Below are 25,434 nucleotides of genomic sequence, written 5' to 3'. Positions count from 1 at the left end.
AGTCCACCCACAGATCTCTTCTGTTTTCCCTTCCCAAGGAGATCCATGTGTTCCCCCCTTGGACACTCCTTGTTACCTAGCCTCTCTGGGTCTGTGGATTGGAACATGATTATCCTTTACTTTACAGCAAATATCCACTTATAAGTGAGTACATACCATGTTTGTCTTTCTGGGTCTGGGTTTCCTCACTCAGGATGATTTTTTTATACTTCCATCCATTTGCCTTCAAATTTCATGGTGTCATTGTTTTTAACGGCTGAGTAATTGTGTAGATGTACCACATTTTCCTTATCAGTTCTTCTGTTGAGGGACATCTAGGTCGTTTCCAGGTTCTGACTATTATGAATAGAGATGCTGTAAACATAGTTGAGCAAGTGTCCTTGCGGTAGATTGAGCATCCTTTGGGCATATGTCCAACCCATGTTTAGCAGAGTGTCAACCCATGTTTAGCAGAGGAAAACCCATCCATGTCTCTTGTAATCTCATTCATTAAGTCCTGACCCCTACTGACTGTATAACCTTAGGCAAATTCCCCTCCTTCCTGTCCCGCTTCCCTCCCACTCTCCTTCCCTTGCTTCCTACTTCTCATCCCTTTCCCTTTCCTCTGCTTGAGTGTCCATACATCCTCTCTCCATCTCTTCCCCCTCTTCCCTCCCTCCCTCTATCTCTTCCCTTTCTTCTTTTATCTCAGCAGTGGTCAGCTGATTGGATGTAGGAAAATAAAGATAGTTGAATTGAACTTGTGTCCTGTTAGATAAGTAAACTAGAAAGAAATTGAGAGTGTTTTCAAGGGAACCATTACACTGCACCCTAAAGTCTAGGCCACATAAACAGAGCGAAAGCAGAAGAGGATAGGGGGACAGACAGTATGTGTCTGGCCTGACAGTTGATTGGTGAGAGAACCATTGTTGCCAGGAGTAACAGAATTCATGGGGTGAAAATGATGTCAGTGGTGTTAGAGTGGACCTGAGAAGCGGGTCTGCAGGCCACTGTGGGAGAACTGTGAGTGCATGGACGGGAACGTTGAAGGAGGTGAAGAGGTGGAAGATGTTCCAATCTTCCATTCTCTCATCCGTTACTCTTGTCCTCTTGAGCTTGAGAATTCCTGTTTTTGTTGTGTTGCTGCATCTGTGCAACATTTAGGGCAAGTGTGGAGTGACGGCTGTGGAAATGGGCATCCTCGTCTCATTCCTGACTTTGGTGGGACTGGTGTTTGTTTGTTTGTTTGCTTGATTTTTTTCCAGACAGAGTTTCTCAGTGTGGCTTTGGAGCCTGTCCTAGAACTCGCTCTGTAGACCAGGCTGGCCTTGAACTCACAGAGATCAGCCTGCCTCTGCCTCCTGAATGGGATTAAAGGCTCCACCTTCTGCGATTCCACCACCTTCTAATAGCTGATTCCTATTCGGTGTCCATTGGTGGATTAGACCGTTCATTCAGTATTGGTGAAATTATTAAGGCCACTCCATGTAGTTAAAAGGAAGATTTATTTAGTGGGTAACTTACAAATGAAGGGATAGGTAGGTCGCGGGGTCTGGGGAAGGTGTGTCAAAGTTCCAGAGGTGTTCTCTGGAGCTCTGCTCGGTCAACCTCCACTGTCAAGGGTCCCAGAACAGAGAGAGTGCTGGCCCATCCAGATCTTGGGTCTCCAGGTACCTCCCTTGGCCCCGCCTTGTAGGTGTGACAGTTGCCGAAGCCTCAATGGAGCTTGGAACTTCCAGATCAAAGCTGGAATGGCTACCCACTACAATTCAGCCAGAGCCCTTGTGGTCTAATCATCTTTGTAAATGCCCTCATAGCCACAACCAGAAATGTATTTTCCTAATGTCCCAAGTCCTTTCCAGTCAATTAACAAAGTCTCAATGGAAACTGACCATCACATAACATGTGATATGACCGTTGTGTCTAGGTATATACATGTTCATAGCAGCAACATTCCTACTACCCAGAAAGTAGATGCAACCCAGATGTTGACACATGATGAATGGATAAACAAACATGGCATAGCTATGAAATGGAATATTACTGAAATAAAAAAGATCACTGATACTTGCTGTGCCATGACACTATCATGCTAAAACTAAAGGAGGCAGATTGTTGTGGGCCTTAGGGAAGACAATTTTAGAAAAATTACAATGTGTCTTAGGAGTAAAGAGGAGAGAGAGCAAAATGGAAGCCAGAAATCAATTTTTAGGAAGACTGAACATAAAATATGTTGTTTTAGGGTTTCTATTATTCTAATAAAGCATTATGACCATAAGCAATTCAGGGAGGAAAGGGTTTATTTTACCTTACAGTTCCACATTACAGTCCATCATCTAATGAAGTCAGGTGGGAGCTCAGGTAGGGCAGGAACCTGGAGGCAGGAACTGATGCAGAGACCGTGAAGGGTGCTGCTTCCTGGCCTGCTCCTCATGGCTTGCCCTTGCCCAGCCTACTTTCTTATATAACCCAGACTACCAGCTCAGGTGGCACTGCCCACAATGAACTGGGCCCACCCACATCCATCATCAATCAAGAAAATGCCCCACAGTCTTACCTTTGGGCCAATCTGGTGAGGTCATTTTCTCTTGAGGTTCCTTCTTCCAAAATGACTTTAGCTTATGTCAAGTTGCCATGAAACTAGCCAGCACATGTGTTATATACACACATGAAAATATTAAAGGGATCATTATTTTGCATAATTAATATACGCTAATAAGAAAGATTTTTAAGAATAATTTTTGTATAGTATGGAACAGAATCTGCATCCTGTCAGGTTGTCTCATTTACATGCCTCTCTCTAGCTGTTGATATTAATAAAATTTCCTTCAGGCAGGCATGATGCCCAGGACCCTGCCGAAGGTGTCACAGGCATCACCAACAGACACTTCAACATTTTGGATGTTGCTAATATTGAAACTGCATTTTGTTTTTCAGTAAGAGATGCTAAAAATCTTGTACCTATGGACCCCAATGGCTTGTCAGATCCCTACGTCAAACTGAAACTGATTCCTGATCCCAAAAGTGAGAGCAAGCAGAAGACCAGGACCATCAAGTGCTCTCTCAACCCCGAGTGGAACGAGACCTTCAGATTGTAAGTGCAAACCACGACGGCTCAGCATGGGTGACAGAGGATATAGGTCATCAGGGGCCGGGGCATCCCTCCTTGGTCTCTGTTTTCTTCCTCTTCCCTTTTCTTCCCTTCACCACTCCTCCTTTCTCTTCCATCTGGATTTCAGTATTGTGAGCCAAGGGAAAATCAGATTTTTTTAAATAGAGTTGAGACTGCTTGTGGTGTGTGGAGGTGGTTGGATGGGACTGAACACGTATGCTGCTTGGTGAAGGTAAATGAGTAGGGCATAGTCTGTAGGTCATACTAATAGTATCTCTAGGGCCGAGTTTACATGGCACTGGCTTTGCAGCCTACTGGGAGAACTATATCAGCTTTACTTCAGGATCTTCTCTGGCCAGGAAGAGTATGAGGGTCCCCTCTCAATATGTCTGGGCCAATAGTCATTAATAATAATAGCGGGTATTTACTGAGCAGATGTGTTCAATATGATGTACAATCAAGCACTAATTAAGTGATCTGACTAATAACCACTGGTTAATTCATTCCTATTTTATGCACAAGGCTTGCTAAAGAAGCCCCTTGGTGAGAAGAAGACTGAGCAGGATGCAGCTTTGTGTAATTTGACGCCATAGATCATGTTGCAGCCACAAGCGGGCGTCATGGTTCTTGGGGCAGCCTCGTATCCTTGCCTCTTTCTCAGGATAAAGCAAGGACTAGCTGAGCCTCTCAGGGCCACGTGGCAGGACAGTTTCCCCTGAGACTCCAGCAAGAGATTTCTCCATGCAGTCTCTCTACTTCATATCCAACCCACGTGTATGCAAATGCACACACATGCATGCCCAATGATGTCTTGGGTATTGGAATTTTTTTCCAGCGACTGTCTGTGGGAATAAAGACCGAGACAATGGCCACAGATAGACCTGCTTTTGTTGGAGCTAGCTTAGGTCTCCCACCTGTTGGGGCAACAGGCTGTCAAGCAGAATGAGCCCCGCCTCCCAAGGTAGTATAAACCAAGTGTGTCTCCCGCAGCAGCTCATGACAGTTAAGGATTTCTGTCTCAGTCTCTTATCCTCTTGTACACTTCATCTGCCTGAGAAATCACGATGGCCTTGGCTGACTGGCTCTCTCTTTCTCTCCCTCTAGTCAGCTGAAGGAATCAGACAAAGACAGAAGACTGTCCGTAGAGATCTGGGATTGGGACCTGACCAGCAGGAATGACTTCATGGGATCTCTGTCGTTTGGGATTTCGGAACTGCAGAAGGCCGGCGTGGATGGCTGGTAAGAAGGATTCTGTATTGGAAACTACAATGCAAGTCAGTCCATCAGACAAGGGATTGAACATGTTTTCCCTTTTCTCTTAAAATTGCAAAATGAAAACAAAAGCCCGAAGCAATGATCGCTGGCTTGGCCTCATGATTGTACCTTATTTGGCTCTTTAATGTACAAAATGGGAGTTAGCTGGGCCTGGTGTCAGGGGACTTTCATCCTAGCCACTTGGTAAACTAAGGCTGGGAGGACTGCCCGGGGAAGGCCTACCTGGAAACTTTGAGTACTTGCTTCAAAATAAAGTAAAAGGAAGTCTGGGAGATCACTGGGTGGTGACGAATCTACCCAGCATTCATGAACAAGGCCCTAAATTTAATCCCCAGGGCTTAAAAAATAATTAGTTGCTAGTATTAAAAGGGATGAGGAGACAGCTTGCTGAGTCAGTGAAGAGCTTGTTTTTATATAAGCATGAGGACTTGAATCCAGACCCCACCACCCATGTAGAAGCGGGCACAGCAGCAGTGGCATGTTCTGTAACCCCAGCACAGGTGTGGCAAAGAGGGTGGAAATTGGGGGCATCCAGAGACAAGAAAAACCCTAGAACTCACTGGCAGGGGGTGAGTCTAACCAATTTGTGAGCTCCAGGTTCAGTGAAAAGTAAAGTGGAGAGTGATTGAAAAAAGCACTCAATATCAACCTTTCTCCTGGAGGAACATGCCCGCGCACACGCACGCACGCACGCACGCACGCACGCACAATCTGACATGACAAGGCTAAAGCTGTGAAAAGGACATGGTTCTCTTTTGCCCACAGTTCTTACCTGTCCCTAGTTTATCATCTCTGCCCTACTGCACACAGCCTCATGGGCACCAAAGCCGTCTTAGAAGTTTACCTGACATATCTGAGCAGCCTATTGGCCAATCTTGACTCCTTAAGGAGGTGTGTCTTTGTTGACAGTGCCTCCTGAGCCTGTCCATAGTCACCTTCATGTCTCATTTCTGCTGGAGTTTTTGCTTTGCTCCCTTCCAACGCCAGAACGAAGCACCCTCATCCAATATCTGCAACAGGAAAGTGGGTCAGCCCTGTGGGCAACCACTTCATAGTCATCTGAGTAAGAGAGTCAGGGTCAGCGATCTAACCTGGCTTCCAAATCGTCGCTTTGGGGGAAGTGGTGATTGGACCTGTTCTTAGTTCTTTAAGATAAATTGTCTTCTTTCTAAATTGTCTCGCTTGGGACTTGTTCAGTTCCAAGTGGAAGAAATGAAAAATCAAACAGATCTCACAAGAAAGAGAATGCATCTTCCAGCCCATACATTCTCCATTGTCCTCCTTAAGCTTCCTAGTCCCTGTCCCATATTGATTTATCACAGGTTCTTTCTTCAAATGGCTAGAATGTTCTAGTCCTCAGGGTGCATCAGGGTGGAAGACAAATGTGTGTTTGTAAACTCCTGTGGGGAGCAGAGATGAACCTTGACTAAGAAATTACAACAACAACAAATCAAGGACCACAATGAGAGATGTGATGGGGACTAGAACTCAGGGGGGTTGGTATTCAAAAAAAAAAAAAAAAAAAAGCACAATTCAGAAGTGGTTAAAACACCCTTCTGGTAAAATAATGAGTAAAGTCAAGGCTGTCCTCAGCTCGCTACTGAAGTCCCTGGCTGAGTCCATGGAAAGATTTAGTAGACTGACAGCTGAAAAACTGGTGTTTGGGGAAAAGTTTTTATGCAATAACATTAAACATATGTATACAGAAAATGATAGCGTGATGGAAACCCAGCCTTGGGGCTCTATCATCTACCAGCCTGAATCAAAAGATGGTCTTAACCCACGTTTCCAAAAGTTCACATCTTTCTTTGCAGATCAGGGAGCCACCTGCACACTGCGACTAAGTTTAGTGGCATCATAGGAGAAAGGAGATGCCTAAGGAGGAAGCAGTACTGTGGCGTGAAAAGCTCGGCCACCCTTTCCTCCCCTTGCTAGATTTAGATACCTTCCCCTTGCCATGTTCCCGTCTTCACGGACTCCCAGACAAGGAGTTCCTTCCTCCCAGACAAGGAGTCACCTTGACAGCGGTTAAAGAGAAAAGCCATGATCCCTGGTGGGTAGAAGTGAGGCAGGAGAGAACATAATAATAATTGTAATAAAGATAGTTACCACGGACTGGCTCTGACCGGATGCCAGACACTGGGCTGAACATGCAGGTGCAAAAATCATAGTTATATAAAAAACATGGCTTCTTCTGTGAAGACGTTCTTAGGTTTTCTCAGACTGTTTGTGACCTCGTGGTGGCCACAGAGCAGGGTTTTGCCGGTGGTGCCTCCCAGGCTTCTCTCTTGCAGAGTAGCTACTCTGAACAGCACCCCCACACCCCAGGAGCAGGTCTGGCCCCAGCTTGTTTGAGGCGTCTCACTGGCTTCTTGCTTGTGCCTCGGGTCCTGGCCTGCTGTCTTCCTCTGTGTGTCCCCTCCTCACGGAGACCAGCGTATTCCATCCCAGGCCACACCAGGCCCCATTCCCGCCCCCGCTCTCAGCCCTTCTGGGACTCCTCATTTCTGAGACCCCTTCATGGAGAGATGGTAGCTCTGCCCCAGGCCTCCCCCACCCTCCCCATCCCTCCCAGCTGCTGTGATGGCACAATCCTCTATGAAGGTAGGACTGTGCCAGCGTACCCCTCTCCTTGTAATTCCTCGACTGCTTTTTTCCCAGACCAATTAAACTGCATGAGGAACTTAAGTCCGTTTTCAGAAACGAAGCTGTCCCCCGACCCCCCGCCACACACACAGAGACCTCTAGTTTTGCTGTGTGCACATTCGGCCCAGTACACACCACAGCCTTCAGTCTGAGATGCATCATGCCTGTTCTTCTCAGACAATCAAACAATTTTAAATGAAAACAACAACAACAATAAGCCAAGTGTTTACTTAAAACAGTTGTTGACTGAAACAGTTTTCCTGGGAGAAACTTAACAAGAGCTATGCATTTAACCCAAGCAAACAGAAAGACAGTGAAAAGACATGTGGCCTGGATATGATAATAAGATGAGTAGGTTCCCTCTCAATGCCACACATACTCTATATGTTGATGTCGGTCTGTAATCCCAGCCCTGGGGAGGTGGAGACAGGGACATTCAGAAGTTCAAGGTAGGTTATCCTTAGCTATAAAATGAGTTCAAGGCCAGCCTGGGCTACAAAAATCTAAAAAAAAAAAAAAGTAGGATTAATAATAATTAACAATTTTTTTGAGGCACACTGAATCTGAAGATTCACCTAGGCTAGCCAAGAAAGTTTCCAGATTCCTTCTGTGTCTGCTTTCTGGCACTGAGATTATATGCCTGTGATGCCACACCCAGGGTGCTCTGTGTGGATGCTGTAGTTCCAAACTCAGGGGCCTCATGCTGTCCAGAGAGTCTTTTAACATTCTCTGATGTTCAGTAAGTCACATCCCTTCTTGCAGACTCAGTTTCTCCCTCTGGTAGGAGATGGGCTCCTCTAACCCTCCTGACGTCTTATACAGTTATGTACTGTATGACACCAACAGTGGTCCTCCAAGTCGATAAAGGATCTGGAAAAATCATCTTGCTAAATACTATCATACAGCAGATACCTCTGGTGTTCAGCAACAGGAACATGCTGTACAAACTTGCCTCAAAGAGCGGTAGGCTAGACCCCAGAGCTCAAGTATGCAGAGGGCTCCGTCACCTAGATTTCGGTTAGCACGCTCTATGATCTTTGCACCTCAAGGAAGCCCGCAGAGTGTGTCCTGGTTGTCCGGTGATGCCCAACTGTGATTTAAAACCATGTGGCAGATCCCCCAGAGGCAGCTGCAGAAGCCTCCAGATGTGCGGCACCTGCCCCCGGCCACTCATCTGCCTCGGAGCTGCCAGCTCTGTACCTGCTGTCAAACCCTCCTCCCCTCTGCACCTAATTGTGTCTATTTATGCTGTCTCCCCGCTTCCTCTTGGATTTGCTGGGGATTCATCTGTATTACTTGTTTGGTTTGTTTTCTCCAAAGAATCTGCTCTGGGACTATGTCTCAATTCTACGTCTGTTTTCTTCTCTCTGTCTGTTTATTTTGCATTTGTCTTTGAACTCCGGTTGAGTATTTTGCTATTTGTTTTTTTCTCCTTACCTTACCCAGCTCTGTAAGAATAACAAACCCTATTGGGGGAATAGACAGTCCCTTTAAGTTTTAACATGTCACATCCTGACTTCCGTTGTTGCTTGCCTGTCTGCCATTCTCTTTTTCATCTCCATTCTTACACACTTACATGTAGGCATATGCTTTAACCTTGAGAAATAGCTTTGCATTTAAATATTGGCTCCTGGGTGGGGAGGATGGCTTAGCAGTTAAGAGCACTTGCTGCTCTTATGGAGTTTGGTTCCCAGCACCTCCACCAGATGCCTCCCAGGGGGATCCAATACCCTCTTCTGGCTTTCTTGGGTACGTGTGTGAACATGGTGCACATACATACACACAGGCACACGCGCGCGCGCGCGCACACACACACACACACACACAAACATAAAGTAAAATAAGTCTTCAAGTATCTGTTTCTATGTCAAGTTGCAGTCATGTGGTTTAGACAGGGAATGAGGCTTCTTGATTTTCTTTCTTCAAAATAGTTCTATGTATTATTTTATAATTTTATGTGTATGAGGGTTTTGCCTGCTTGTATGTATGTGCACTATGCATGCCTGAAAACAGTGAAGGCCAGAAGGGGGCTTCTGACCCCCTGGATCTGGAGTTACAGATGGTTGTGAGAGGCCATGTGGGTGCTGAGATCAAACCCAGGTCCTCTGTAAGAGCACCAAGTGCTCTAAACTACTGAGCCATCTCTCTACCTCCTTGCTTTTTCCTTCCCGCCTTTCCTTTTTTTCCAACTAAACTCAGTATGCATTCAATGTCCCTATATATTATATGAGCATTTGAAAACAATTGTATTTCTTGTCTGTAGGGTATACCACATCTCAGCATTGATGAGTTCCACATCCTCATGGTTTGTGGACCTTTTATGCCTTTATATTTTCATTTTGTTTGCTTAAGCTGAGTGCATAACACTTGTCATGGCTCTCTCAGTAAAACTGTTAGAAACTTTATCTTTTCTTTTCTAGTGTTTTTTTCCTCCTATGAATGTAGCAGTATCAGCCACTGTGTAGCTCTTCCTGGCTTATTACTTGACATGGATGTTTGGTTATTGCAGTTAATGCTCTTCCCATAACCTCACTTCGCTGATGGCACCCATATGGTCCCTTGTTCATTCTTTGGAAATCTACAGCCCAGAACCCTCTGTGCTTAGGAGACACAAGAGAACTAAATAGATACAGATCATCAGTCCCAGGGAGCTGTCCCTTTGGGTGGAGAAAAAGAGAAACACTTTTACATTAGGAAAACAAAACAAAACATGCATGTTCCAGATTGATAAACAAATGTTATCTGGAGACATAAGCAGGAAACAGGGAGGGAGAATGTTGGGAGCAGGGCTGATATGTAGATTTCATTCAGTCCTTTCTCAGGAAAGAATTTGTTTGTCTAAAAGGAGGAGGGACTGGGCCTTGCTGCTGTCCAGGGAGAAAGCAGCATGTGCAAAGGCCCTGAGGCAAGCCTGTGCCTCCAGAACTGCAGGTATCTTGAAGCAGCTTATGAAGAAGTGTAGGTCAGCAAGGAGGGGAACTGGTGGTGTGTGTCCCTCCACCTCTGTGTATGCCTGCAAAATAAAAATAAAATCTCACAGTTTATTATGAACCTGTTCCCATTGCTTGATAACCTTGGAAACAACATTTTTTTAAAATGTATGTGTATGGGTGTGTATATGCATGGTCATTTGTGTGAATACTCATGTGAGATTGGTGTTTGTGTGCTGTGGTATGCACGTGGAGGTGAGAGGTCAGTTTCTGGTGTTGGTCCTTATTTTCCAGTTTGTCTGAGGCAGAGTCTGGTTCACTGCCAGGTACACCAAGCTAGGTGACCTATGAGCTTCCAGGAAGGTAGGGTTACAGATGCATGCTGCTGGATCTGGCTTTATTTGGGTCCTGGGGTTCCTAACTCCATCCTCTTGGTTGACAAGCAATTTCTTTTGTCCTCTGACCTATCTGAGCCACTGTTAGACATCATTTCTTATAGCTTCATGTGACCCATGCTGTGACTCTACCTCCATCAGACAGTCCTTTATTAAAATGCATATCTATAAACAATAACTCCATGATAACAAACTGGCAGCTCAACTCTTATGTGTACAGCTTTAATTACTTCCAAATAAATCCTCAAGACTGAAATGGATGACTCTGAGAACGTGTGTGTCAGTAAAATGTTTGCCAACACATCCTGTATTTAAAAGAAAATCCCCGTCTGATGAATGTGTGAGAGTATTATTTCACCCTCAGTTGTCAATGCAAGGATCATACACATTCTTTGTTTCTAATTATGCTAATTATGCTAAGCATTGTCATTTGCAGATTGCCATTTGTTTATACTTGTGAATGACAGCCCTGGCTTTGCAGTTTGCTCATTGATTGCTAAGAACCTTTTATAGGGGATGTCGCCCAGTGTAGACCGCTTGCTCAGCAAACACAAAGGCCTGGGTTTGGTCTCCAGCACTTAGGAGAAAAAGAACTCTCACAACTGAGGCTAAGAACATTTTCCCAGCATGTGTGTTAATGGAGTTCTTCCCGCTCACGTTAGATGCTGCTCTGTTTCTCATTCTCTAATTGTCTGAATTATCCGTCCTGTGTTCACTATCTCCAGTGGATTTTGAAACTCAGTGATTGGATTTTTTTTCTGAAACAGTCTTTCCTAATTTCAGATGGTTCTGTTTTCTTGGCTCTCTTTGAAAATATGAATTAGGCATTTTCTAGGACTTTCCTTCGGCCGCTGTGTTTCTAGGTTGGCCTCATCCACTGCTTCTATCTTTCTTTCATTCTGATGCCTGCATTTCCATGTGTCCTGCTGCCTCTATCTCTCCCTGTTGAAGGATGAGCACAACAGTGGTGGGTGTCCCTGCCTTAGCCCTTCAGATCCAGATAAGGGAGCCAGGAACCTTTTGTAATCTCTTAGAATTCTGTTTTGTGCAGACCAGGTATCCTGTTCTCTGAGAGGGGACCACAGCTAGAGACAGCAGGCAAGCAAGCATTCCTCCTGATGGAGAAGTGTCCTCTTTACACCGGCTCTGGAGTCCCTGTTTTTTCTTCTAGGGTACGGGTGTCCTTTCATGGGTACAGTAGAAGTACACGTAGTCTGAGTCCAGAAAGGCTCCACACACTCTTCTCACATTGCTTATGGCAGGCCTGCTCCCAGAGCTGATCCCTCCCCCAGCCTCCCAGATGTGGGGGCATGGGACCCTCACTTACACTGATCCATGCTAGTCAGCGCCTGGGGTTCCCAGTACCTATGAAAGCCCGTGAACTATATTTTCTGAATTGCAAGACCCAGTATGACTTTGGATACTAGACTTATACTGACTTGTCCACTCTGTTCTTGGTCCTGCAAAGAGAAGGTCCTGGGGGCTGCTGGCAGATGCCGAAGATGCTGTGACACTCACCCATTTGCTGGTGCCATCTGGAAAGTGGAGAGGGCTCAGGCTAGACTGTGGCAGCAGTTGTACCTCTTTGGGCTAAACACTACCCAACAGAAGGACTTAAAGGATGAAGATTAATTTTGGCTCACAGTTTCAGACATTCCAGTCTGCAGTTGATTGGTCTCATGTGCTTGAACTGAGCATCATGGTGGCTGAGCATGAGGAGGAGGCCAGCTGTCCACACCCTAGTGGGATGCAAAGTGTGTGGCAGGAACTAAGGACTGGGTAGAGCCCAGAGTTAATGCTTCTGATGACCTACTTCCTCCAGCTGAGATTCATATACAAAATGGCCCACAGCTTCTGAACAGAGTACTGCAGTGTGGGGACCAAGCATCTAATTCAAATCACGGAGTCTGTGAGGGATGTTTCACATTCACACCACAACACTGCCCCTCAACCCAGTGTGAGTGTGTGTGCCTGAGCCTGTGTGTGCGTGCCTGTGTGTGTGTGTGTGTGTGCGCGCGCGCGCGCCTGTGAGTGCACGTGTGGAAGCCAGAGGTTGATGTATGTCTTTCCTAATCACTTTTCTCCACCTTACGGTCTGAGACAGGGTCTGTCACTGAACCTGAAACTCACCAATTGGCTAAGAGTCCCTGGGATCCTCCTGTTTCTGCCTCCCAGGGCTAGGATTAGAGGGGCCCAGCTCTGTTCTTTTGTGCTGGGGATCTGAACTCAGGTTCTCAAGCTGCCACAACAGGCACTTCACCCACGGGTTGTCTTCCTAGCTTTGCCTTTCTTTTTAACGGTCACCTTTTACTTTAAAAAGTGACAGTGGGTTCATTTTAAAGGAAGGGATAAAATCTCTCTCTCTTCTCTACCCTCCTCTTTCAATTTCTATATCAGTAGTTGAATCCAGCTCTTTGTACAAGCTAATTTTCACCCTCAACCCAAACAATAGACTTTAAATGTGAACTTATTATTTTTTAAAAATCCTGTTTTGGGGCACAGAGTTCATGACAGGGTTTCTCTGTGCAGCCCTGGCTGAATTGGAATTAACTCTGTAGACTAGGCTGGCTTCTCAAACTCACAGAGATTCTCCTGCCTCTGTCTCCTGAGTGCTGGGATTAAAGGCATGCACCACCACAGCCTAGTTAAAATCCAGTTATTTTAATGAAAAACATTAAGTCAAAATAATGTGCAGATTTTAGCAGAACCCTGAAGAGGCTTATGAAAGACAAAGCTAGACCACACCATCCTGTAGTCTCACATGTTCAGTCACATCACCTCATAGAAGCTCCTGGAACTCATGTCTACAGCAAGCTTCCTTGAGTTCCAGCAGATATACACACAAGTTCTTGGTTTCATGTCTTTTAGAGATTTAAGGGGAGAGAGCCGAGAAGCCAGTGTGAGGCTTAGAGGCTTCGATTACTGCCTCTGATTCTCCTGTCCCTTCAAATGGACACTGCTCAAGAGGATGTGTGCACTGAGAAAAACTTTGAGCTTAAAATTCCATATTTGCACCTACATCATAGATGCTAATTTCTAGGGAGAATTGTTGGGGAGGAGGAGTTTGGGGGCCTCCCTTTCACCTTTGAATGTCCTCTTTCCTTCCTCGTTTTTCCCCTTTATTACTTATGGTCAGTATCCTAGTGGTTAAAAAAAATAAGCCGAAGCTGCTATGTATATTATCAGACCATTGATCCATCAGCGACGACAAGAGTGAGTTTTTGGAGGCTGTTTATTGAGGACTGGTGCTGTGTTCATTTCACACACCACCACCACCACCACCTTTCAGTTCTAGGCGGAAGAGACTTCTATTCCAATATGTAGATGCAAAATACAAAGTTTCAGGTGGACTTTGGACCCAAGGTCATCCAAAGGAGTAAGGAGGTGAGGTGGAACCAAAGCAAGGTGCCGCCATGCAGTGCCAGAGCTTGTGCCCATAACCACAGGGACACTGTTCCTTCAGAGGCCAAGTACAGAGTGTCCCACACCGTCCCACTCCCCCACACAGCCTTTTCAGGGGAAAACAGCCCCGTGAGGTCTGTAGTCAGGGGTGGGAGAGGAAAGCCCACACCCACCGGGAGGCCTGCTGGAGTGACTCTACAGAGGGCGGTGTGCGTGACTAGCGGGCAGAGCTGGGTGTGCACCTGTGCAGACACACGTCTGCCACAGCCCCAGTGTGGAGGGCCTGGCCTGGCCTGGCCTGGCCTCACCTTCCGCCTTGTTTGAGGCAGTGTTGTTCATGCTGCCTGCACAAGGCTGGCTGATGGCTGAGTTTCTGGGGATTCTCCGGTTTCAGCCTCTTCCTCGCTCTAGCAGGGCTAAGCTTACAGGTGCATTACCTTGTCCAGCTTTATGTGCATTCTGGGGATTTGAACTCAAGTTCTCACATTGCTTTGGCATGGCAAGCACTTTACCCTACTGGGCTGTCTCCCCGGCCCTCAACACAGGTTTTTTAGGCAGGCTTTCTGCTCAGCTTGATGCTTGTACACACAGTCACAGACTTATCACAACTGCTTGTCTCTCATTAGGTTCAAGTTACTGAGCCAGGAAGAGGGCGAGTACTTCAATGTGCCTGTGCCGCCAGAAGGGAGCGAGGGCAATGAAGAGCTGCGACAGAAGTTTGAGGTGAGGTTTTGTTCTTTCACCGTTTCTATGGGAACCTGATACATTGTATCACTTCGATCTTTTTATCCTGATTGTGGTGTGGTATGTATGGAGGAGACCTTTCATGACCTTGAGCCTTTGCAATGCTGTTCCAGCTCCTAGAAAACTCCTATTTATACTTTAAGACCCTTCCCTTGTGAAGTCTTCCCTGTACTGGTTCAGACTTAGACATTTCTTCCAAAGTGCTCATTCCATGCCCAGGTCTTTGTGATACTGATTTGGACTGAATGGTAATAATGGGAGTGGAGAAGTGGACAGAGTAGAGATATATTTTGTTAGCATTCTGAATCTGGGTCTCTCAGCAGGTGGGTCTGTACTGTTTTCAAATAATTGACTGTACTGATGACTCTACAAAGCTCGTGTGGGCAGATCCTACCAATCATTTTTCCAACCCATAGTGACTGGGTGTGACCTCGGACTCTACTGCTCAGATAAGCTCCTTTTCTGTCTTGGGGGCTAGGGGTCACTCCTGTCAGCTCCTGTGAGGTGAGGTGTGTAGGCACCTGCCGGTTTTGCCAAGGGAGATGTTCGGGGGAAGGTGGGTGTGACTGTGCATGGTATATGTGCATCACATTATTTGAAAGTATTTTCATGTGGGGAACTCAGTGCTTTGTTCACACAATTTAATGTGCTAAGCCTTGTGGCCAGTCAGGTCTCAGGAAGCAGTCATCTGCTCTGGAAAGTCAATGAGAGCAGAGTTGGGGGAAGGTGAGGCTGGGAAGTGGGTGATGTCAGAGAACTGGCTGCCATGGCTTTAAGAAAGGTTTTGGCATTTACTCCAAGAAGCATGCTGGCTTCTCACTCAGCTAGACACACGGTACTTGAGTACCCATGGGCCCTTGTCTTGAGCCTGGGTCTTCCACACAGTCTGGACAATAGGGATGCTTTAGATGCCATGGATTCTCCCTGGAAATGAGTGGGTTGGCCTTGGGCTCACCAATCATCTCCCCTCCACTGTCCTAGTTTAAATCTGAAGTGTTCCCACAGGCTTATGGTTTGAATGCTTAGTCCCTGGTGGTAGCTCTATTGCAGGAAATTCTAGAAACTTCAGCTGGAGGAACTAGGCACTGTAGTGGGTCCTTGTAGGTGTCTTGTCCCTAGCTGGGCCCTTCCTGTCTTGCTTTCTGCTTCCTGTCCACCATGATGTAAGCAGATGTTGCCCACCACACACTCCCACCACCATGATGCCCTGCCCAAGTGCACAGGATCAAGAGACCATGGGCAGATCCCTCTGAAACTGGGAGCCAAATACATTTTCCTCTTTTACTTCATGCCTATCAGGTGTTGGTCTCAGTGACAAAATGACTAACATATACAATGACCTTGATCACTAAAGGTTATTTTCTTGGTGGCTGTGCAAGTCTGAATAACTTGATAAAAGAACCTTCCCACCACACAGAGTTGTGAATTGGATGTTTTCAGAAAAGAACTGGAAGGCAAGACTTCCAAAGAAATCTTTCTGGGCTGGCAGTATCTGTTGGCTGAGGCCGTTATGATTATGGGTGAAAAAAAAATAAAACGAAACAAAAAAACAAGGCCGGTATTCTCTTGTAGAAAATGAAGTCTCAGCTTCACAAAATAATTCCTTCTGTCCTGGGGCGGCAGGGGTGACATTTCCAAACACCAAAGAAAACATTTTCTATGGGAATAGAGCATTTGTCTGAGACAGTAATTGGCTTGAAGCACAGGGTTGTTTTATCTGCATGCGACAAAATATGTCCCTTTATCCCTAGCAGGAGCCTGCAAATACTTGTTTATGCCTGAATTATAATCGCTCCATACCATAGTTGTTGATTAAAAAAAGCGCTTCCAACCGACTGAAATCGCTCTCAGACACATGGAGGGATTTTACTTGACCTTGAACGTGAGAAATGTAATCCCCTCACAATAAGCAATTAGCACCCAGAATGAGTCAGGAATTACCTTCAAGCTCCTTATCTGGGGTGACTGGAGCTGCCAGAATCAGGGTGATAGTGTTCTGGGGTGGGGTGTGCTAGATGCTATGAGCAGACATTCCAGAACGTCCTTTGGAGGGCGTCCTCTGTCCCTGGCCTTGCCTCTGCCCAACGTGGGTGGTTCAGAGTGAGTCTCCCAGCAGGCTTAGGATCCACTTTCTTAACAAAGTACTTAGGACACACTGTGTGTCACTCTGAATGCCTTCCTTGTCACATACCCCAAAAGGTACACAAGGCCCACTCCAACTTTTCTTTCAGCAGAGGAAACTGAGGCACAAGAAGTAAAAACTTTCCAAGGCCCCAGAGCTGGTCATGGCCATGGGCTTGAGTTTCTCTAGAAATATATTATAAGGGTCCTGAGCCTGGTCTGGAGGTGCTTTTCCTGCACTTAAGAGGCAGAGGCAGGAGGATAGAGCATTTGCAACCAGTCTGGGCTACACAGCAAGACCCTAGCTCAAAATCATCCATCAGTAAATAAATGATGGTAGTTGATTTGGGAACTGGTCCCACAAGCCGTGTGTGGAGCAGGGTGGTAAGGAGGTAAGGCAAGAAAAGGAAGAGGTTGGGTAAGGACAGTGAAGGATTAGTTCCAGAGCCCTCTGCCCCCAGGAGATACCCAACCTGAAGACACCAGGTTCTCCACATAGAATGCCATATACACATATATATGTATATGTATAGCTTTAAACCAACCCAGATGACTTAGAATGCACATTACAATGCAGAAGTCTCTAAATGGCTAATACTGTATTGTTTGGAGATCAAAGACGAGGAATCCATACATGTTCAGGGTGGGGAGATTTTTCCTCAACGTTTTGTCCCCTTGGCTGCCCGAATCTGCTGCTGGTGATGGTCAGATCAAGCGCTTGCTGCTCCAAGCAGCTAGACTTTAATAACCTCTGTCTTCTAAAAAAGAAAACTCTAGCAGTTTCCTTGCTGAGTGTCCCTGTCCAGGGGCCGGAGCTGGGGCCTTCTCTACAACCTTCTTCCCTCACTAGTGGAGGCACCTACCCCTGACAAGATGAGCCAGGGGGAGAGGGGGTGGCAGTTCTTTATAGGCAGCAGACCAGAGTTGGGGGAGCATACCCGAGAGTCTGCGCAAGCTGCCTGGCTTTAAATCCTCCTTATGGCAGGGAAGTTACTCTGAGCTTTCAACTCATCATCTGTAACACAGGGATTCTGACACTCTTAACTGCCCAAGATTACATGAGGATAGGATGACATCATGCCTCTAGGAGCATCGAGTGCAACAGAAACATTGAGGTGTTGAATGCTGGTAATGGCGTCGCCAGCCTCCTCCCCGGAAATCAACCAAGCTCAGTCCATGCTCCTGGGGTTGGTAGGAGCCTCTCCAGGCACTCCTTGCTTCCTGGCCTCCTGAGGTAGCTGGGAGGGCATTTGGAGGCTCCCGGGAGGGTAGAGTACAGAAGGGCCTCAAGTCAGGACAGGTGCTGATCATCTGAGGTGGGGCTTGGAGTCTTTGTGGTTCCCTAGGACACAACGCAGAGCGACACTGCTCCATTCAGTGGAGATGCCTGCTGCTTTGCCTCTGCACAGACTTCTCCAGCTCAAGATTGCAGACATGAAAGGCAGGTGCCCGTGGACGACTGTTTCTGCTGTGGCTTTCATTTTCGGCAGCACTCTCTTTGATGCAGGGCCTGTGAGGCACTTGCAACTTGGGAAGCTGTAGAGTTGTGTGACAGGTTCTTGTCCTCAGAAGGCTGGTGGGACCAGGGGAACAACACCAAATGCTTCCAGGAACCAGGCACATAATAAGGAGGAAGCCTGGTCCACCCAGTGTTGCTGGGCCCACTTCCTCAGAGGAGGCCTGGAGTCTGGCTTTGTAGTTTTGTTTTGTTTTTGGTGCAAGGGAGAGAACACAGGACCTCATGTATGCCAGGAATGTGCTCTACTACTGAGCCACACCTCCAGCCCAGTTCTATGTTTTTATAATAACTCTCCTGATTTTTAACAGTTGGCAACCGATTTCCATGTTAAAGTGGCAAGAATTGTTCGGCAGAAGAGTCTTCTTATTTAGATTCTAGATATTGAACTAATATGCCCTTGCTATAACAAAGTACTGAAACTAGGTAATTTTTTTTAAAAAAAGGTTTCCCTACACAAACACTCACACACATGCACACACACACACACACACACACACACACACACACACACACACACATACACACACCATTTGGAGGTTGAAAAGCTGCTCAGTTCTGTCACTGTGGCCTCTGGTGAGAATCACCTTGGTGGGGTCCTAAAATCGGGGAGAACCAGAAACAGAAGTGGATACATGTGTGGCTTTGCTTTCTAAAGACTGCTCTGAAGAGCAATACACCATGAAACCAGCATCATTCCTTCCCAAGGGCAGCAGCCCAGCTACCCACTGACTTTCTACAAGGTCCCATCTCTTAAAGGTTACCTCATGTCATACTGTGGACCAAGGCTCAAAACCACAGCGTACAAACACAGGCCCCTAAGGATTTTTTAAAAATTGGTTATTTGGGGGGCTGAAGAGATGGCTCAGTGGTTAAGAGTACTAGCTGCTCTTCCAGCAGGCAGGGTTCAAATCCCAGCACCAACACATGGCTCACAACTGTCTGTAACTCCTGTTCCAGGGGATCTGAGGCCCCCTTATGGTCTCCACAGGCACTGCATGCACACTGTGCACAGACACACCTCCAGATAAAACACCATGTACTTAAAATAAAAGTAAAATAAAAAAAAAAGAGCCTAATTCCAGTCCATTGAAGCAAACCCAAGTGAAAAAAACGGAAGGCATACTCTCTCCCCTTTCATTTACAAGGGAATTGTGCTCCAGGACCTCCATGTGGATGGATGTGCACACCCAATGGGCTGGGGCTGGGGTGAGAACCAAGTGCGGGAGTCTAATGCATCCCAGGTCAGCTGCAAAGGAAATGGGAAACACAGTGATGAATCCACGAGACAGGGAGGCTGGATTGTCAGGAAGAAGTCAGGAGGCTGGAGGGAGGATTAGGGATGGCGAGAGGATGTGGCCCCAGAAAGACAGACAGCTGTTGTCTGGGGCACCTCTCTTATGTGAAGTCTCCACCCAGATGATGCAGTCTCTTGCTTCGAATCACCTCCCCCTCTCTGGGACCCAAGGCCGCTCTCTCTCAAATGTCTTTTCTTTGCCCTTAACCTTTAAGTGCTGCTTGTTGGGTGTTTTAGGCTGAACTATCAACGTCTTTCTATAAAACTGGTTGGAGTACTGGGACAACTGTTTTGTTAGTAGCCTCAAACACTACCAGCATCCATCAATAGAAGAATGAACAATACTAACAATGAATTCTCAGCAACCCAGAGAGGACTTTCTGGTTCACATAACTGAGTGGAGGGTTTTCCAGAATGTTCTGATGAGAGGAGGAAGGAAGGCATCCTCTGGATGAAATTCAGGAATAGACAAAGCTGCCCTATGAGAATAGAAACCAGAGCAGAGATTGTCTTTGTTGTTTGTGGGGGCAGATCAGCTTCAAACATCCCTGGGGAGTTGGCCTTGTTCTGTGTCTTGTTTGGGGTATGTTTATGCATGTAATTGTCAACATTCATAAAAGAAGCACCTAAGATCTGTGATTTTTATTGCTTACATCTCAAATATTTACGTATTTTATGTATTTGGGTAGGCATGTTCATGTGTGTGCAGGTGCATATGTATCTACATGCACATGGAAGCCAGAGGACAACCTTGGGTGTCCTTCCTCAAACACCGTCCACCTTTATCTTGAGACAAGGTCACTTACTGGCCTGGAACTCACTGAGTAGAGCTAGCTGCTGGACAGTGAGCACCAGGGATCCACCCTCCTGTCCTCCCCTCCCCAGCACTGGGGTTATTAGCATGGAGCACCCTGCTCTTTTTAATGTGGACTCTGAAGTGAGAACTCAGGTCTGTGTGTTTACAAGGTAAACACTTTACCAACTGAGCTATCTCCCTTGGTCCCAACTTGATTTTTTTTAAAACACTAATTAAGAAGATGAAAAGCAATGGGAGCTTTGCAATCTCTCTCACTGAATGTCAGCCTGGGTGAAAGCTGACATGTTTCTTGAAATGCTGCGTGGAGGACGCAGTCTCTTCATAACGTGCATTATTTGAGCATCAACCTCTCTTTTGCTCCCTGAGCTACCCTGATCACCTAGAGCAGAGCATGGTGTACAGCAGACACCCAGTGGGAGTCCCTTGATTGGATGAGTCATCTTCATTGGCATTCAGAACCCCAGGGAGGGCTTGAGGGGATGGCTCAGTTCATAGAGCGTTTGTGCCATCTTAAAGACCCGAGTTTGAATCTCCACAAACTCACATAAAGCCAGGTGTGGTTATTACATGCATGTGTGTTCCAGTGCTCCTGTGGAGAGATGGGAGGCAGAGGTAGGAGAATTCCTGGAAACTAATTTGAGAGCCAGCCAGCCTGGGGGCACACAGTGGCAAGTGACAAGACAGGCCCTGCCTCAAACAAAGTAGATGAGGACTGACATCCGAGGTTGTCCTTTAACCCTCCACTTGTGTGCCCCCACTTATATTTACCAAAATTTACACCTGTCTCTATCATCTGTCATCTATCTATCTCTCTCTCTCTCTCTCTCTCTCTCTCTCTCTCTCTCTCTCTCTCTCAACACACACACACACACACACACACACACACACACACACACACACACACACACGCGCGCGGCAGGAGGGGTGAGAAACAAAACCTCAGGAAGCATTTTATTGCCTCCTTGTCATCAAAAGTCATGAAATAAGGAACCAGTAACAGTGGCAGCCATTCACTGATGTCTGCTGTGTGCCAGGACTCTGCAAAAGATGCACGCTTGGCACCGGCACCGGCAGCTTTCATGGAGACTGGGGTACAGAAGGTTCATTTGCCAGGCGCACTCAATTGCCTGTTCTGCTCCAGAAACTCATCCTGACACCTGACAATCAGTGAAAATCAGACTGGCAAAGCCTGTGTCCTCCGGGAGTTTATGTTCTGGTGTGAAAGGAAACAAAAATCATGAAACCAGTGTGTGTGCAGAAAGTAAAGCAAGCAAGGACAGAAATTACTAACAGCTGTTTATGGGAAGCAACTGGAAAAGGCTCTCTTACAGAGGCTCAGCAGCTTTGGGGAAAGAGTGCTTACTCTCTCAACAAATGCAAACGGAAGCATTTTAGGTAGTGGTTGACTGGTTGTATGAGAGGCTTCATGTTGGCTACTGTGAAGCCTGGTAGGGAGGGAACCAATGTGGATCCCCTGGGTGACAGACAGATGCTAACAAGCAGTGCTGATTGACAGGGAAAGAAGTCAATGAATTCCAGGGCCAGTAAGGAAACATGGCACCTCCCAGAGAAGGATGTGATTAGAGGGATAAAGAGAGATAAAGAGGCCAGGCTGGCCTCAAGATCATACATTTGCAGAGCAAGGTAGTCGTGCATTGCACAGCACAGATGTCTGGCTGTAGGACCCACAATCTCTGCTGAGCCCATGAATCTTCCTACCAGAGTGCTCTCATCCCTCATCCTATATTCTGTCTGTTTCTTCCTCCAGAGAGCCAAGATCGGCCAGGGTACCAAAACTCCAGAAGAAAAGACAGCCAACACCATCTCCAAATTTGACAACAATGGCAACAGGGACCGGATGAAACTGACCGACTTTAACTTCCTGATGGTGCTGGGGAAAGGCAGCTTTGGCAAGGTACAGAAGGACTTGGTGGCTGCTTCCGCTTTGGATGGAACAGCTGTCCCTGTGGTGGGAAAAGAAATGAACATACGAAACCCAGATTGCAGTCCACACTGAAGATCATGAAGCAAACGAATAGGGGCTTAAGTCACCTACAAACTGAGAGGGGACCCACTCACAAGATCTGAGGAGGAGAAAGCAGCCAAGAGTGGGAATGAGCCAGTCATGCATTCAGAACAAGGAAAGAGGGGCTGAGGACGTAGCTCAGTAATCAGAGTGCTTGCCTAGCATGCACGAAGTCCTGATTTTGGTCCCTAGCATCACATAAACCAGACTTAGTGGCATGTACCGGTAACTTCAAAATTTGGGGCTCAGGAGGTGGAAGTACAAGGATCCTCCTCAGCAGTATAGTGAGTTCAAGGACTGTCTAGAATACATGAAACCTAGTCTCTCAAAGTACCCCAGGGCAAGGAAAGGCTGTTCCAGCACAGGGAACAGCAGTGCTAGCATCCTGAGGTGAGAAGAGCTTGGTACATTCTAAGTGCCATCAGGAGGCACTGGGCCCACGGTGACGTGAGCAGGATACTCTAGGTGCCATCAGGAGGCACTGGGTCCACAGTGACATGAGCAGGATACTCTAGGTGCCATCAGGAGGCACTGGGTCCACAGTGACGTGAGCAGAAAACATGAGGTTGCAGAGGGAAGCAGTGGCCTGATCATGCTGCTGCTGCTGAGCTAGGAAGATATGACTGGATTTTATTCATAGTGCAGCAGGGAGCCATTGAAAGTTTTTAAGCAGGGGAGTGACAGGATCGGGTTTGCTTTTGGAAAAGATCACGGTGGCAGCCGAGAATGGGAACAGTTCCTTTTGAGCAGCAGCACAGTTGAAGGGTGACCCTGGGACTCATAGAGCAATCCTGGATGCTTTTATAGATACCACGAGACACTGTTTTACCAGAGTTGAGATTGTGTTATAAGTATTCCTGACTTGTTTAGTGTTGTTCGGAGTCTTTGAATCCCTCAGTGTGCCACAAAGATGTCTGATATAAATCTCATCCCGTGAACTCAGGTGTGCAAAAAAAATATAAATTTCTTTTTTTTTTCTCTGAAATTTAAGCCAGAAAACTGAGTTATCCTTGAGTCCCCCTATGTTCTCTGTCTTCATCCTTATACCACCCACGTCCTTCCATGCTACATACAATCCACTAGTCAATCCTGTTAGGTCGGTCAAAGTCTACTCAGCACCTGCTAACTCTATTCCATCTTCAACAGCATGGGCCTCAGCTAAACCCCCGCAGAAGCTCCTAACAGGTGTCCCTTGCCGCCTCGGCACCCCTAATCAGCACACTCTTCCCTTAGCAGTGGTAGTGATCGCCTTGTCTGGGTTAGTCTTCTCTCCTGCCACAGTTCAGATACATTCTCTGCTCCATTCTCATTCCTGGCTAACACTGCCCGTATGCTCTGGTCCTTCTTCGGTGCTCGACATCTTCGCTTTTTCTGCTGCCACCCAGTGTGTTCTAGATACAATGGTGACTGTTGGGTGCCTGAATCAAGCCAGTTTCCTTCTTCCCATGGAGCTTTGTTGACACAAGACCCTCGGGTCTTTGCGTGGCTGTCTCTTCTAATTCACATCTCTACTTGGACACCACTTCTGTAAGGTCTTTGCTGACCACCGACTTAAAGCAGCTGCTCATTCATTCTCTTGTTTGACATAGGGTCTTGCTGCCTAGCCCAGGCTGGCCTCCAGCCCATAATCTTCCTGCCACAGCCCTCCCTCCTAGTGCTGGGATTGTAAGCATGTGCCACCCTGCCCAGCCATTCTCCATTCTGTTTTCTCCTCTTATGGAAACCATTAATGAATGACACCTCTAGCTGCATATTCGTCTGTCCCTCTTCTTGCTCTAAGACCTAAGTGACCCAAGAGGAAGACTCTTCCCTGTTATAGTCAACACTGGATTTCAGAATTATGGACCCAATTAATTCAACATCTAGGTTTAATGCCTGCATTTTCTCTTGCCCACGGCCAGGTTTTCTGTTGAGATTCAATAAATCTTAGAGTTTGAAGAATCCCAGAATGGAGTGGGAAGGAAGGACAGACACCCAAGGGGATGGCCAAGCGGCACTGAGATCCACAAGTTTACACAGTAGGCAGCTGGTTGTGGTTCACACTACTTGTATGAGTTTTCCAAGAGTGATGAGCAGCTTGGGTAGAGAAGCAGGTTGAGAATAAGAGGGGCTGGGTAAAGGGAAGCAGCGAACTAGATTATGGTAGCACAGCCTGCTGCAATCCAGAGGCTGGCATGGGGCAGGTGGCCAGGAAGACTGTGTTAAGTGAGTGAGTAGAAACGGTGCCTAGACAGAGTCAGGAAGGAAGCCAATGGGAAGAAAGGCATCACTTGGTGGGAAAGAAGGGATCTACAGAAGCCCAGAAATGAGATATGAAGGGGAGAGTCGGGGTGTTTAAAATGTTAGGAAGGATGGATTTCAACGTGAAATAGTTTCCCCAGTGATGAAGAAGAAAGCAGCCTAAAGAAATAGGAAATTCTCAGACTGAGTCCAGCAGGGAGTCTTGTTTTCTGGCATTTCTGAGGTCTGACCTATGTAACCTGGCCTGGCCTTGAACCGTCAGCCCTTCTGCTTCATCCACTCAGGTACTGGGATCACAGGGGCAACACTGTACACAGTCTCGTGTGGGAGTTTGACAAATTAAGTGTTGAGTTGGGTACAGTGACATACACATTATAGCGATGCGAGAAGCTGAGGCAGGAGGATTGCTTGAGCTCAGGAGTCAGGCCAGATGGGCAGCGTAGTCAGATCTCCAACTCATAGAAAATAAAGTTAAATCACACATCACACACACACACACACACACACACACCACACACACACACACTCACACGCGCACACGCACACACACACGCACACACACACGCGCGCACACACATCTCACACACACACATCACACACACACACACACACGCACACACCCGCGCACACACACACATCTCACACACACACATCACACACACACACACCACACACACACACACACACTCACACGCACACACCCGCACACACACACATCTCACACACACACATCACACACACACACACACACACACACACGCACACACCCGCACACACACACATCTCACACACACACACACACACACACACACACACTCACGCGTACACACACACATCTTACACACACACACACACACACACACCACACACACACACACACACACTCACTCACGCGCACACACACACACATCTTACACACACACACACACACAC

At 46.8% G+C, this 25,434-nt stretch overlaps 1 protein-coding gene across 2 annotated transcripts in view; it reads left to right on the top strand.

Moving 5' to 3' along the window:
* Positions 1 to 25,434, top strand: part of Prkcb (protein kinase C beta) — a 333,907-nt gene that overhangs the window by 222,147 nt on the left and 86,326 nt on the right. For both annotated transcript variants that reach the window (XM_028867864.1, XM_028867863.2), the window contains exons 6-9: positions 2,917 to 3,073; positions 4,196 to 4,330; positions 14,366 to 14,462; positions 22,003 to 22,149. In XM_028867864.1, the coding sequence (XP_028723697.1) occupies positions 2,917 to 3,073; positions 4,196 to 4,330; positions 14,366 to 14,462; positions 22,003 to 22,149 (536 nt within the window). The remainder of the gene's footprint in view (positions 1 to 2,916; positions 3,074 to 4,195; positions 4,331 to 14,365; positions 14,463 to 22,002; positions 22,150 to 25,434) is intronic.

The sequence above is a fragment of the Peromyscus leucopus genome, chromosome 1 (genome assembly GCF_004664715.2).
Source record: "Peromyscus leucopus breed LL Stock chromosome 1, UCI_PerLeu_2.1, whole genome shotgun sequence".
NCBI lineage: Eukaryota > Metazoa > Chordata > Mammalia > Rodentia > Cricetidae > Peromyscus > Peromyscus leucopus.
The sequence above is the reverse complement of the archived record's forward strand: the minus strand, read 5'-3'. Positions and strand labels throughout refer to the sequence as shown.